This window comes from Parasteatoda tepidariorum, chromosome 10 (assembly GCF_982258835.1).
Source record: "Parasteatoda tepidariorum strain Cologne lab strain chromosome 10, Ptep-v5.0, whole genome shotgun sequence".
NCBI lineage: Eukaryota > Metazoa > Arthropoda > Arachnida > Araneae > Theridiidae > Parasteatoda > Parasteatoda tepidariorum.
Genome location: NC_141764.1, coordinates 92602449 through 92617026, shown reverse-complemented (window position 1 = coordinate 92617026; position 14578 = coordinate 92602449). Strand labels below are relative to the sequence as shown.

At 34.4% G+C, this 14578-nt stretch overlaps 1 protein-coding gene across 1 annotated transcript; it reads right to left on the bottom strand.

Annotated features, from left to right (window-relative positions):
* Nucleotides 1-4613: 4613 nt before the first annotated feature.
* On the bottom strand, nucleotides 4614-11015 carry LOC147803080 (uncharacterized). Its single transcript, XM_087152885.1, has 5 exons — nucleotides 10933-11015; nucleotides 9097-9970; nucleotides 7085-8878; nucleotides 6032-6140; nucleotides 4614-4681 (listed from the first exon to the last, which is right to left on the bottom strand). The coding sequence occupies exons 1-5, from the start codon at nucleotides 11013-11015 to the stop codon at nucleotides 4614-4616; spliced, it is 2928 nt and encodes a 975-aa protein (XP_087009011.1).
* Between the last annotated feature and the right edge of the window lie 3563 nt (nucleotides 11016-14578).

Sequence of the window (14578 nt, the reverse complement as noted above, 5' to 3'; positions counted from 1 at the left end):
TTAGGAAGCCCATCTCATGTCTGATATTGGCTTCAGTTCCATTACTATTAAGCCTGCAGCTTTTTGAGTATTAAAAATTATAAGCCAATTATAATAAGGTATGTTAATTTAGAGGAAACACTTTAGTATAATAAGTATTTAGTATAATAGTTATTAAGTTATAATTCTAAAATAGGCATTTATACCAGGGTTCGAAAAAACTCATAAATTTTACCCGTCCCCGAGGACGGCTTGCCCAACAATGTACCCGTCCTCCTTTGAAACTAACCCGTCGCTTCTAAATAAATAAAAATATAACTTTCTCTTATTTATTACAAACATTTATATAAATTGCACAATGAACTAGTTTTTTATAATAGCGTTAACGCCAGCATGTTTTCCGGACACCACTGATGCTCCGTCATAGGCTTGTCCTATACAGTTTTCTACAGTAATATTATTTTTTTCAAGAACATTAATGATTTTCAAAGACAATGATTTTGTATCTAACTTTGACAATTCTGCAACAGAAAGGAATTCTTCATGTACATTTCCGTTGTACAAATACCGTATGGCGATTGACAATTGTTCAATTTTTGCTAAATCTTTCGACTCATCTACAAGAATTGAGGAAAACTTAGCCGTTTTCACTTCTTCAGATATTTCTACAGTTATTTGCTCTGCCATAATATCAAGCAGAGCGTTTTAAATGGAATGGTGAGTATATTTTGCATTTGATGGACCATGTTTAATTTTCTTATCGATTACGCTATCATGTTTTCCAACTAATGATAGCAAACTTAAAAAATTCCCATAGTTAGGGTGAAAATCTGTACTATTACCATTGCGTGTAACGTCAGCAATTCGAAAATTGGAGGTTCCTCTTATTCCAATCTTTTGTTCGGCAGTATGCGACAAAAGTTCACATACTGTTCTCAAATAGTGTCGATTTTCTTTTACCAACTTTTATTGTTCTTCATTTAATTGAGTGAAAACGTCTCCTTTTTCTTTTACTTGCTGATACATTTTATAGCTATTAACTATTTGAAAAAAGGGACTCGTTGATTCGGGATCTTAAAAACTTTAACAAACCTGAACTAAGAATTGACCTTAAGAAAACTAATGCTGAGATTAAACGAGCCTATGCTCACAATAAGAGGAAAACTTGGATTGATATGCGCAGTAAAATTGATGCTAGAACTCCCAGCACGAAACTGTGGAAACTTGCCAAGGCTCTGGGTAATCAGCATCCTCAAATAGAAAAATGTAATACAATTGTGAGCCAGGTCAATCATGCTCCCCTCAACGATAAGGCTGCTGCAGACTGTTTGGATGATTACTACACGCAAGTGAGTAAATTGTCATTCAATGAAAATGATAAACCAATTGAAACAAATGCGAGAAATAAGGTTCATAAATGTCGCAGTTCAAACTTTGGAGACTCGATCTTTATTACTGCTTTTACTATGCATGAACTTGACTTTGTTTTGAGTGATGTCAATCCAAAGAAATCCCCTGGTCTCGATAATATACATGCTCTGGCAAACTCAGGTTATTGGATATTATTAATCAGTCATGGAAAAGAGGTCGTATACCACTTGTCTGGAAAAAGGCGATTGTCATCCCAATAAGGAAGATGGACAAAGATGCTGGATCTCCTGAGAGTTATCGTCCCATCTTCTTGACTAGCATCCCGTGTAAAATAATGGAGAAAATGGTATTAAATAGGCTTATTTTTTATCTCGAAACCAACGACCTGCTCCCAAAAGAGCAGTACGGTTTTAGAAAAGGCCATAGTACGATTGACCAAATCTTATATTTTCGCCAGAGTGTAAGAGACGCTCAGAATATGCGGCCCACTAACCATACTGTGGCTGTATTCATGGATTTAACAAAGGCTTTTGACAGAGTGTGGCGAAATAAGCTAATAATCAAACTTTTTGATGACTTTAGAATTAGAGGTAACGCTCTCCCCTTTATTTCTGATTATTTAAGGGCCAGAACCATCAGAGTTAAATTCAATAAGACCCTCTCAAGAAATTTTAGACTCGGCCAGGGTTCCGTCTTGGGACCTCTGCTCTTCTGCCTATTTTTTGCTGGCATCGAAAAGGTGATATCTAAGAGATGTAATGTTGGTATTTTTGCAGATGATGTCGTCCTCTGGCACTCTGGCGCTGATATTAAGACTATTGAAGACAACATCAACCTCACTCTAAAAGATGTGAGTGACTTTGCTCAAAAACACAAACTGGTTTTTAACTCATCTAAATCTGTTGTTAGTTTTTATACTACCAATAGGCACATATACAATTATAAACCTACTATTTGTTTTAACGGTCAAAATTTGCCTTATGAAAAGAATGCAAAATATTTGGGTTTTATTATGGACCAGGAGATTCTTGGCAATAAGCACATCGAACTGCTGGAATCGAGGTGCAGAGAGAGGTTAAATATCCTAAAATATATTTCTGGGCAAGACTGGGGAGCAGATGCTACAACTTTGAAATTAACTTATACTGCACTTATTAGACCCATACTGGAATATGGGGCACCTATTTATTCCTGTGCTTCAGAGACAAACCTGAATAGATTGGAAAAAGTTCAAATTAGTGCTGCAAAAATTATTACAAGTTTGAGGCGTAGCTGTCCAGATAAAATTGTTCTGTTTGAATCTGACCTCCAGCCGTTATACATGAGAAGGAACTCCAGTCTCAAGAAATACTACAATAAGCTCATCAGTTTTGGTGACCAGAACAGAACCTCTTACTATCTCAAAAATTGGAAAAATAACCATAGACTGAAGAGAAGCAGTCCCTTCTCTTTGGCTGTTTCAATTCACCTTGTAGACTTGCAATATCCCTGCGAGTTGAACCTCATTCCTTGAGGTCATGTTTTAGCCCTGTTACTGATTTTTCTGGTATCCATTTCCATACAAAGCTGTTGCACCCGGCCCATAAAAGTAAAGACAACCCTGAATTTATGAGACAAATGGCTCTTGAAACTATTAGCCAAATACCAACAGATGCTTTACAACTATACACAGATGGCAGCAAGAGCGAAGAAGGTCATTCAGGTAGTGGGGTTTTTATTAAAACACCCACGTACACATTGAGTCTCAAAGTTATACCTGCAGAAGTCTGAAACTATATACAATGATCCTTTCCATTGATATCGCAGGGGCTTTCGACACACTCCAACACAAAACCATCCTCGAGAATTTAAACAGAATAAAAGCTCCATCCAATATATTCAATTTATTCAAGAGTCTCCTTCAAAATAGAAGTATTATAATCAATACTCCAGAAGGACCGGTGCAAAAACACCAAACAATAGGAGCACCCCAGGGGTCATGTAGCGGACCCTTATCATGGAATATATCAGCTGACGAACTCCTTAACTACAATTGGAACAGCATCCTCTCTCTGCTCGAACATCCAAATGATGCGAGAATAACTTTGAGGGCTTTTGCAGATGACTTCAGCTTTGTCTTGGCAGCTTCCACTGAATCAGATCTAGGCATCCTGGCCACAAAAGCAATAAATGATTTTAACAATTGGGCAATGGACAATAGTCTAAATCTTTCAACTGATAAAACCACCTATTTATTACTAAAATGCAAACTAGTGAATGGCCCATCAGTACATCTGAACGGGCAAAAAATTAAAAGATCTAAAGTGGTCAAGATCCTGGGCCTCAATTTTGATGAGAACCTCAACTGGACTGACCATCTAAACATCCAGGCAGACAAAACTGCCAGACAATTTCAGGCCATACAAAGAATAGCTGGAGGAAAATGGGGAATAAATAAAATCCAAAGACGAATCATTTACAAAACCTGCACAGAAAGGATGATCGCCCATGCAGCTGCAGTCTGGTGTGTTAATCCCAAACAACAAACTAGATACAATCCAGAGAAAATTTCTGCTGAATATCTCTGGTGCCTATCGTACATCCCCCACAAATGCCCTGCAGGTTATTCTGGCAATACCTCCATTACACATTACTCTTCAACAGGAGGCAATAAGAATCAACCTCATCAGAAATAAAAATTTCTCTTCAACAATAGATGGCACCTGTTTTCACTCCACTCAAATTGACAAAAAAAAAAAAATTAAATGATATCCACCCTGCGAATTTTAACATAAAGACAAATAATTTCATATTCATTAAACAAGCTAGATTAACAAGAAAAATAAACATATTTACAGATGGATCCAAGAAGGCTGATGGAACGGGTGCTGCAATTGTTCAATATGAAAATGGCATAATTACATCGGCCACACAATTGAAACTTAGTTCTTACAACACAGTATTCCAGGCGGAAGCAATAGCACTAAAGGAAGCCATCACACACGCCATAAAACAAAAAATCGCAAGCCAAACTACAATATGGTCAGACAGCCTATCAACAATAATAGCACTTAAGAATTATAATACCACTCATCAGATTATACAAGACATCCAAAATCTACTTAATACTACTAATGACCTTCAAATCTCATGGATTAAAGCACATAACAACAACGATGGAAACGAACAAGCAGATAATTTAGCTAAAGAGGCAATTAATACGGGTCAATTTTTTAAAATCAAAGTTCCACACTCATTCATTAAGTTTAAAGACAAAACACAAATTAAAAAGGACTGGCAACACTACTGGCATCATCAGGAACATTAATCAGAGAAATTTTACCAGATGTCTCTGTTATAAAAATGGTGTTGTTAAAATTTAAAAAAGATTGGCCGAAACTAAAAATACAATTAAATTTATGCGATGTGAGCAATAACCCTTAGAGATAAAAACATAAAATAATCATACCTTCATCTCAATCCACTGGAGAAAAGGAGACATCAAACAATTTGGCTTAGCTGCAATAATTTTAAAAAGACACAAGGAAAAGTCCAGAGTTCAGATTTTTGTTGTAGTTTATTAATGTGGATCACTTCTTATCAATAAAATCGTTGGGGCAGCAGAATCACAAGCATGTCCAGTTAGGGGTCACAACAATGATCATCTTTTCATCTCTTAGTAGTAGCATCAGTGGCGGCTGGCAGTAGTCGCAGTCGATACATAAACATGTCGCTTCTGGAAGAGCGATCCAAAAAAAATTTAAGTTGGTGATTGATTTTCGTTCTTGTCGAAAAACTGCATCCTTGAGGAGTCGGCGGGCAGGTATTACGCCATTAAGAAAGGAGTGAAGTTCCTTCCCTCAAACAGAGAGAAAAACGAAGCAAAATAAACGCTCAGTACGCGAGCGAGGTGACTGAGAAAAATCAGAGTATCGAACAATCACTTAAATGTTCATGGCGAGGGAAAAACAAACAATCACAGCCCGCAAAAGGCATCCACAGGTGGGTCGGAGAAATATGACCGCCATGTATTTAAACAAAAATAAACTCCGTCTCTCCAAAGAGAGGAGGGGGTGAAAATTAAAAATCCCTGTTAAGGGATCGTAAGTTTGTGTTGACAAAAATTTCGAATGCTGCCCGCTCCCAGAAATGGGCGGTATTTAAAGAAATAGCTAGAAGTGGAAGTTAAACTTCCTAAAAAGCAAAAGAATCTAGCTTAAGGAGCGAACTGAAGTGAGTTAACTAACCCCTTAAATTTAAGCATAATTAAATACTAACGGCGACCGTACAGTAACTAAAAACATGTGTTGACATCAAAGGTCGCCGACAGCTTTTTTTCCAAGAAAAGGAGTGTCTGAGGAATGTGCAAGGAACTTCCTGGGGAAAATGTCCTCATTGCGCTAACGCGTTAAGGGGCGAGAAGAAAAAGATGAAGACAATAAAAATTGTATCATAAAATTATAAATTAAGCCGAAAAAATAAGTATTTTGATTAACAAAACGGGATATTTAGAAATTAGGCTGTGACTTAATGTCACAGTCTCATTTAAACCTTTGGAATGGAATATACAGCTAATCCTCTTCTTTACAGAGCATGGCCCCTTTAAAGCATATCTAAAGCGATTCTGCCTGGCAACTCACAATACATGTGCCTGTGGAGGAGTAGGAACAGTGTGGCATTATGCAATAGAATGTCCGCTTACCACATCCTACCACTTTAAGCAACCGAAGCAAGAATTCCTCATAGCCTGGAAGAGATCCATCTGTAAGAATCCAAAGTTGAAACAGAAGGCAACCAACCTCATTAATTTTCTAGAAGAATACGAGGAAATCCTGAAATAATTTTCATGAAAAAATGACAAAATTATGCAATGTTGAGCAACAACCACAACTAAACTTGGCCAATTAGCTCTGGATACTTTTTAATCAAATGCCCTAACAAATAGAATAATCGCTTCTTTTTTTTTCATATTTCTTTTTATTATCTTCTCTTTTTTGTTTCTATTTGCTATTTTTTCCTCTCTTTTATCTATCTGTCTCGTCTTCCAACCTTAACCATTAACCGATAAATGCCCTTTTAGGGGCATAGGCGCGGGGTTAAATGTTGGTGTGTGTGTGAGTCTCAAAGTTAGAAATTCTGAATTTTGCTCGGTTTTCAGATCTGAGCTTATTGCGATTGAAAATGGCCTAAGACCTGTTGAGAATATTGCTGAGCCTGACTTAAAGCATATATAAATCATATATGGGGAATTGATAGGATTTAGTGAATACATGCAAAGCAAAAAAATTTATTACTGTGGAAGTTTTTTTTTAGGTTTTTTTGATTGATTGATTGATGTAAATTTTTGGCGCAAGAGCCATGGTTTGGCTATACCGCGCCCAAACCTAGGTAAAAATTACTGTAGCTTTGTTAAAATCAGAACAATTAGGCTGAAAAGAGCAACTTGTTCAAAATTAAAACTAATTTAAATTTGTCAACTAGGTTATATCTAGAACTAAATCAAATTGTAAAATCCGATATGTTTGATGTACAGAATTAAATTAGGATGAGGTGTGTCTCCAAGTAAAAATGATAAAGTCGGAAAGTCACAGTTAAAGTACTGTCGTCTTTTAGATTTAAATTTCATACACTGGGTCAGAAAATGTTTTACTGTAAGAGACTCTATGCAAAAATTGCATTGTGGAGGTGCTTCATTTAAAATTAAATATTTGTGTGTCAAGCGGGTGTGCCCAATCCGTAGTCTGTTGATAAGTACCTGAGTTTTTCTGTTGTAGTTAGTCAGTGGTGCAAATGGTTTAATATCTGATTTGATCTCATGTAATTTGTTGTTTATTTCATTATCCCAGTTGGTCTGTCTGAGTTGGGTAAGAGTGTCTGCCACTAAATTTCGAATGTCAGGTAAACAGTGTGGTTTATTTGTAAGATTGTGTGTTGACTTGGCTATTGAATCAGCTTTTTCATTACATGGAATGCCTACATGTCCCGGGATCCAAACAAATATTATTTCAAAGCTATTGTTACTGAGGCTTAAATATGTATTTATTATATGATGTATGATAGAGTGAGGTTTATTGTCAAGATTCTTAAGGGCATCGATGCAACTTTTAGAATCAGAGAAAATCAACCATTTTTTGTACAGTTGCCTAGAAATAAACTGAAGAGCAAGCAAAATAGCGTTGCATTCAGAAGAAAAAACGGAAAAGGCGGAATGTAGCTTCTCTGAAATTACCTCTGAGTCACACACAACCGCGCTGGCAGCATGATTATCAAATTTAGAGCCATCAGTATAAATTGTACGAAAGTCATTAAAATGCTGTAAGAAAGCATAAAATATTTGTTGATATATAACTAGAGACGTTTCGTCCTTAGTCAAACCTTCAAAAATATCGAAAATTTTAACTTTGATGTTATTCCAAGAAGGAATAAGTTCTGCAATCTCTAAAACATTAAAATCTTCTAAATATAAATCAGTCAAGAGTTTTTTCATCCTTAATCCAAAAGTAGGAATTAAGGCAGGTCGGTTGCTAAAATGTGTAGAACATGATGGTGTTAAAACATGACAGTACAATGGATGTGAAGGATGACATTTTATATGAAAGTAAAAGTTCAGAGACAGTTTATTTCGCCTCGAACTAAGAGAAGGTTCGTTATACAATGCATATAAGCTACTAATAGGTGATGTGCGAAAAGCTCCTGTGGCAATTCTGAGTCCCTGATGATGGATGGTGTCCAAATACCTTAAAACAGACTTTCTTGCTGATCCATAAACAGTAGCCGCATAATCAAGTTTAGAACGGATTAAAGCGTTATGTATTCTAAGCATGGATTGAGTATCTGCCCCCCATGATGTATTTGCAAGTACTTTTAAGATGTTTAATTTTGCATAACAGGATTTTCGTACGTTTTGTATGTGAGCTGAAAATGTTAATTTAGAATCTAGTGTTACACCCAAAAATCTCGTTTCTTGAACAATAGGAATTTGTGCATGATTAATGTATAATTCTGGATCAGGGTGAATTCCTCTCTTTCGGCAAAAATGAATGCATGATGTTTTAGAAGATGAAAAGGTAAAACCATTGAGTTCAGCCCATTGTATAATTTTGTTTATCGAAAGTTGTAGTTGCCTCTCAATTGTGCGCATGCATGAAGCTCTACAAGTTAAACGGAAGTCATCTACAAATAACTCTCCATTGACTGTATTTGGTAGAATAGATAAAAGCTCGTTTATTTTGATGAGGAACAGCGTTACGCTAATAACGCTTCCTTGTGGAACTCCTTCAAGCTGGTTAAAATTATCGGATAAAATTGAATTGATACGTACCTGAAAAGTCCTGTCAGGTAAAAAGTTCTTGATGAAATGAAACATGTTTCCTGAAATATTATATTTGATCAAGTCCATTAGAATACCATGTCGCCAAGTTCTGTCATACGCTTTCTCAAGGTCAAACAACACTATTATGAGGTGTTGTTTTTTGAGGAAAGCTAATCGTATTTCAGTTTCGAGATTTTGTATATTGTCGATAGTTGATCGGCATTTTCTAAAGCCACTCTGTTTATTATGATAAATATTTTGGATTTCCAAGAATTGTACGAGTCTATTATTCTCTCAAGTAGTTTGCAAAGACAGCTAGTTAATGCTATTGGTCTGTAATTGGATGGGTTTTTAGTATGTTTACCAGGTTTGGGGATAGCTATTATGATAGATGTTCGCCAAGAAGATGGAAAGTCTCTCTCCAACCATATTTTGTTAAATAGTTTTAAAATTACTTGAAGATCAGAATCTGAAAGGTTTTTCAGCATATAATTATGAATATTGTCAGGTCCTGCAGTTGTAAGTCGGGATACACTGAGAGCGGATTTTAATTCAGAGAATGTTATTGGACAATTATATTCATTAAGCGGATAATTTGGTGGCTTCAAAGGTATTTTTTCGATTTTATTTTTGTGAGATTGAAATTTTGACGAATAGTTAATTGGATTTGACGAGTTGCTGAAGGTTTCGGCTAGAACATTTGCTATATTTTTAACGTCACATATTTTGTTGTTGTTTATTTCTAAATGAGGGATAGATTGATTTTGATAATGACCTGATATGGATTTAATTTTTCGCCAAACTTCACAGGATGTGGTGCTGCTATTTATGTTCGATACATATTGTATCCAAGAATTCTTTTGGCTTCTTCTCCTAATATTTCTGGCTAGGGCTCGTGATTTTTTGAAAATAATAAGATTTTTGATGGTGGGAAACCTGCGAAATGTTCTCCACGCTCTTTTCTGTGCTTTATGAGCGGAGCTGCATTCCTGGTTCCACCAAGGTTTAGGGTACCTTGGGAAATTACCAGTAGTGCGCGGTATAGATTTCTCTGCAGCAGCCAGAATAGCATTAGTAATTGATGTTGTAGCTTCGTTGACAAAGTTATTGACTAAATCATCATTTAAATTAACTGAATTTCGGAATAAGGTCCAGTTAGCACGTTCAAACTTAAATTTTGGTGATGCGGGAAGATTCCTTTGTCCAGATCCAGTAATAGATAGAAGTAAAGGGAAATGATCACTCTGACCTAAATCATCGTGAACATTTAGGTTCAGTAAGGTATAAATGTTGGGACTGCAAATAACTAAATCAATAGAATGATATGTTCTGGATGGAAAGTGGAAATGAGTTATTTCATTGCTATTCAGTAAACACAGTTGATGATCATCTATTAATTTTTCAATTTGTGAACCCCGAGCGTTAATATCTTTACTTCCCCAAATAGTATTGTGACATTAGGTCACAGCCTAATTTATAAATATCCGGTTTTTTTAATCAATAATGCTAATTCTTTTAATTTTGTAATACATTCTTTTATTTCATCATCTTTCTTTAGCCCCTTAAGCGGTAGCGCATTTTGGACATTCTTCCCCTAAAATCCCTTACCAGCTCCTTAAAAGAGCCCCTTTATTTCCAGAATTTTCCACCCTTTTTTTTCTGAGAATTCCACTGGTCGTCGGCATTCTTTCATCTCCGCGTGTTTGTTGTGTTTCTCAACCGTAACTTTTAACGCATAATCATTTTTTCATCTCAACTCGTGATTTTTAGGTAATTTAACTTTAACTTTTACAACATGCACTACAACTTCAATTTTAAGTTTTTGTATCTTATAAAAAGGATGAGCGCGAAAGACGATTAGCTTTCGATAATTTGATGTCATATAAGTTGCTGCACTCCGCTTAACGGAGTTTTTAACATTTTTTTGCTCCCACCTCCCTAAGGTGGAGAAGCTTTTTTTTCGAAGGATGGCCTCTCTGCGCCATCTTCTTTTGATCCTGGGATTCGTTCGCTGGAAATAACTCACCGATAGCCATGCTGTCCTTTTTTCATTACCTCTGATGAATTGCTTACTAAGGAATTTTTTTCTTTTCCTGACAAATTGGATTAATGTTTTCATAAAGAATTTTCCTGACAAATTGGATTAATGTTTCATAAAGAATTTGCCTGACAAATTGGATTAAGGCTTCATAAAGAATTTTCCTGATGAATCGGTTTTTAAATGCTTACTAAAGAACTCTCCAGATAAAATCTCCAGTTTTGTTTTGAAGGATGATCCGCTGACCAACTACCGTCCGGGATGGAAATCCCCCACAGTCCGTTTGAACTCCTGTTTTCCAGTCATCACTAATTCCACATCCTTGGCATGAGCCATTCCTAAAATGATGTAGTGCCTCAACACAATGATTTTCTAGTTTGTTTTTCCTCCAATAAAACAATAGTGATTTTTTTAAAAAGAACTGGACTGACTCCTTTTTCAATACCCAAAAGTTTTTTTGTTTGTTTCATCATAAACTCATCTCCGATCCAGGACTGGATATCTTTGTATGGATGAAAAGGTACGTGCTTTAAATATACTTGGTATATTCTAGAACTGTTTTTGAAGAAGAAGAATTACTAGTTTTTGGGTTAGCCAAACTTCGTAAAATGTACAACTAACTATGTTTCACCCGGCCATTATTATAATTTTTAGTTTTTCGCTTTTCTAAATTGTTATTTTTTTGCAATTTTTTCATTCTTTCTATACCCAACCTTAATAGGGCATCTGGTGCCGTTCCGCTTTTCGGTTGGTGTATATAGTTTTTAACTATAATTATTTTGACCAATTATTTCAAATTAAATTTTTTACTATGAGTAAAGTAAGATATTATTATTCAATGTTTAATACATTTAATTTCAATAAATTTCTTTAAGTTTGGAGTAGGAGATGAATTGGTTATTTCAATAGTTTTTGATATTAGCCAAATAAACAATAATAAATTATGCAATGTAATCAAAATTTTTTTAATACACTTCATGTTTTGATTAGTTCATTAATATCTTGTTTTGGTTATTTACTAATTTGTTTCATACAATAACCAAATAGATAATTTTTAAGTTGAGATAATAATAATTATTTGTCATAATTTCTGTAATTGAATATTACAATTGTTTTATAATAGTGATTAAAAAAATAACGATTTTGATTAGGATGATTAATATAAATATTTTTTTGATTAAATAATAAGTAGTAATTGGATAAGATTTGGTAAATAATTTTTCATATAACAATTTAAAAATAAGAATCCTTTTAATTTATAAAATTGATGTTTACATAAATTATTTGAAAAATAAAATTTTTTTTTCACAGCAATTGGTTAAAATAATAATCATTACTTAATATTGGTAAATTCTATGTGTACTAAAAAGTTTGCTTATTATGCTTTTGAATCAGGTCATGTTTAATAATTTAATTGATTATTTTGTTGAAAGGTTATTGAATTGATTTTTAATATGTATTGCCAATGTCTTACTCTCCTATATTGCTAAATTATTAGTGTTCTAATATATTATACTACAATTGATTGGTTTTTGGAAATGTTTGGGTATTTATTTGCACTTTGAAATAATTAATGACAATATTTTTTTCTAATGGTTGATATTTCTTGTTTATGCAAGTATATCGTTATATGATTAATTTGTAGGGTTACCTAATTTTTTTAATTGTGTTTTTCTTGATATTTAAATTTATTATATTTAAGTTTATACATTATTTTCATGAGGTTATCAAAAGGTTACAATTAGTAATAATACCTGTGTAATTGATACTTTTATTATTTAAATTTTTTTCTCATTAGATGACCCCAATTCAAACCCGTAATAGAACGTATTCTAATCCAATAATTATGCCTGACAACGTAAATAACATAGAGGCCAATAGGCAAACCCCTAAATTCAATTTCAATAGTCCAGAATTTTCTGGAAATTCTCAGAATGTAGAGTGGTTCCTGAACCAAATTAAAGATCTAGTAAAATTAAATCAATTTGATAATTCGGCTGCTTTATACTTATTAAAATCAAAATTGTCTGGGGCTGCTCTCACTTTTTTTCAGAATTCACCTGAATGTAGGGTGGTCACAAAGTTCGAGGATGCATGTCAGCTGCTTCAAAATTTTTTCAAACAAGAAGATTCTTCCTCGGCTGACTTGGCAAAATTTCAGGCAATCAGCCTTTTGCCCTCTGAAACTATCAAAAATTTAGAATATAGGATAGATTCTCTTGCCCATAAGGCATATAACTTTATAAATGACCAAACTGCTTTGTCTCGGATAAAAGCCATGCAGTTCTTATCTGCAATCCCTTTGCACCTTAAGGAGACTATTCTCATTGAGGGAATACAAGATTACCGCGAGATGGTCAAAAGGGCCAATCATATTGTGACAATTCAACAATCATTAGCTGGATCGGCTACTCCTTTAGTCGCAGCTCATGCGGTGACTCAGTGTGCTTCTGCTGCACCTGATCAGCTCACCTTAATTTCAAAACAACTTGAAATGTTGGCAACAAAAATTGAGACTATGCAGTCTAATTGTAATATATGTTCGAAACCCCACAGCACTAAATTATGTCCCCTTTTACTTCACCCTGTACAGAACCAGGATCGGGTTGGACATGAACAACCTCGACCAACTCCAAACCTTCACTGTGTTTTCTGTAATAGGTCTGGGCATATCATGAGTGTGTGTCGAACGTATCTCAGACATTTAAGACAAAATTCATTCGGGCCATTGGCGATGCATTCTTTTCCGCCACAGTTCCCCATGGTTTCTCCCAGGTTCACTGCACCGCAGTATCCACCACCACCGATTCCTAGTCAAAATGAACAATTTAGACCGAGGGTTAATAATAATACTAATTATAGAGGTAACAATCCTTTAAACTCTCGCAGGAGGCAGTAGGGGATGGCCCTGTCTTCTCATCCACCAAACCATCCAAAATCTTTGATATAAATGAGTTTATGTCAGAATCTATGTATAATTCAAATGTTACTATTAGGGAGTTTTTGACTAACTGTAAATATAAAGAAAATATTGAACACATAAATATTGTTTCACATGAAATTAATCTTCCTACAATTGCTTCTAGCTTTAAAAATGTTAATGTAAATTTTCTACTCGATAGTGGGTCGTCAGTCTCATTATTGACATTAGATACTTTCAATGCAATTAGGGCTCATAATAAAGTAAAATTCTTATCAAGAAAAGTCCAAATAAGAACAGTTAATTCTCAGCTTCAATTTTCGGCGTGTGCTGAAATTTCTTTTAAAATCCATAATAATTTTTTTCGACATCAATTTTTTATTGCAGATATTAAGAGTGATACTTTTCAGGGAATTCTAGGTTTTGATTTTCTAAGAACACATAATGTTCTTATTAAATTCCAAGACGAGTTGGTGCAATTTAGTAATTTTTGTATTCCTTTAAATAATTTTGATAAGTTAGCTTCTAATCATACCAATAATGAACAGATTGATGTAGTTTTAAAAAATAAACTCACAATTGAGCCAGGCGAGACTGCCATTGCCCATTTAAGAATTAATTCTTTTGCTAATCAAACAAATAAAGAAGTGTATTTCACACCTACTTATAATTCAAAAATTAATATTCATCCTTCTATTAATGTTGTTGACAATAATGTGTTTAATACAATAATCCAAAATAATTCTGATAACACTGTTCATTTAAATAAAGGCTTGAATATAGGTTATATTATTTGTAATTTTGTTGTCCAAAATAGTAATAATGGTAATAATGTAGATTTAAATGATTGTACTAATCTAGAACAATGTAATTTAATTACTGCTTCTCAGGATATTTTAAATTTAAGAAAAGATGAACTAAAATCTACTGATTTTGATTTAGCACATTTAGACACTGATCAAAAATTAATTCTTCAGAA

Excerpts from the sequence above, each read along its gene's own strand:
- LOC147803080 (XM_087152885.1), bottom strand. The coding sequence starts at position 11,015 with ATGGCTCATGCCAAGGATGTGGAATTAGTGATGACTGGAAAACAGGAG. Across the intron at positions 9,971-10,932 it reads GGGGATTTCCATCCCGGACG|AACATATCATTCTATTGATT; the intron begins GTAGTTGGTCAG and ends CTTTCCATCCAG. Across the intron at positions 4,682-6,031 it reads GCTTAAAGTGGTAGGATGTG|AGACATCTGGTAAAATTTCT; the intron begins GTAAGCGGACAT and ends TTTTTATAACAG.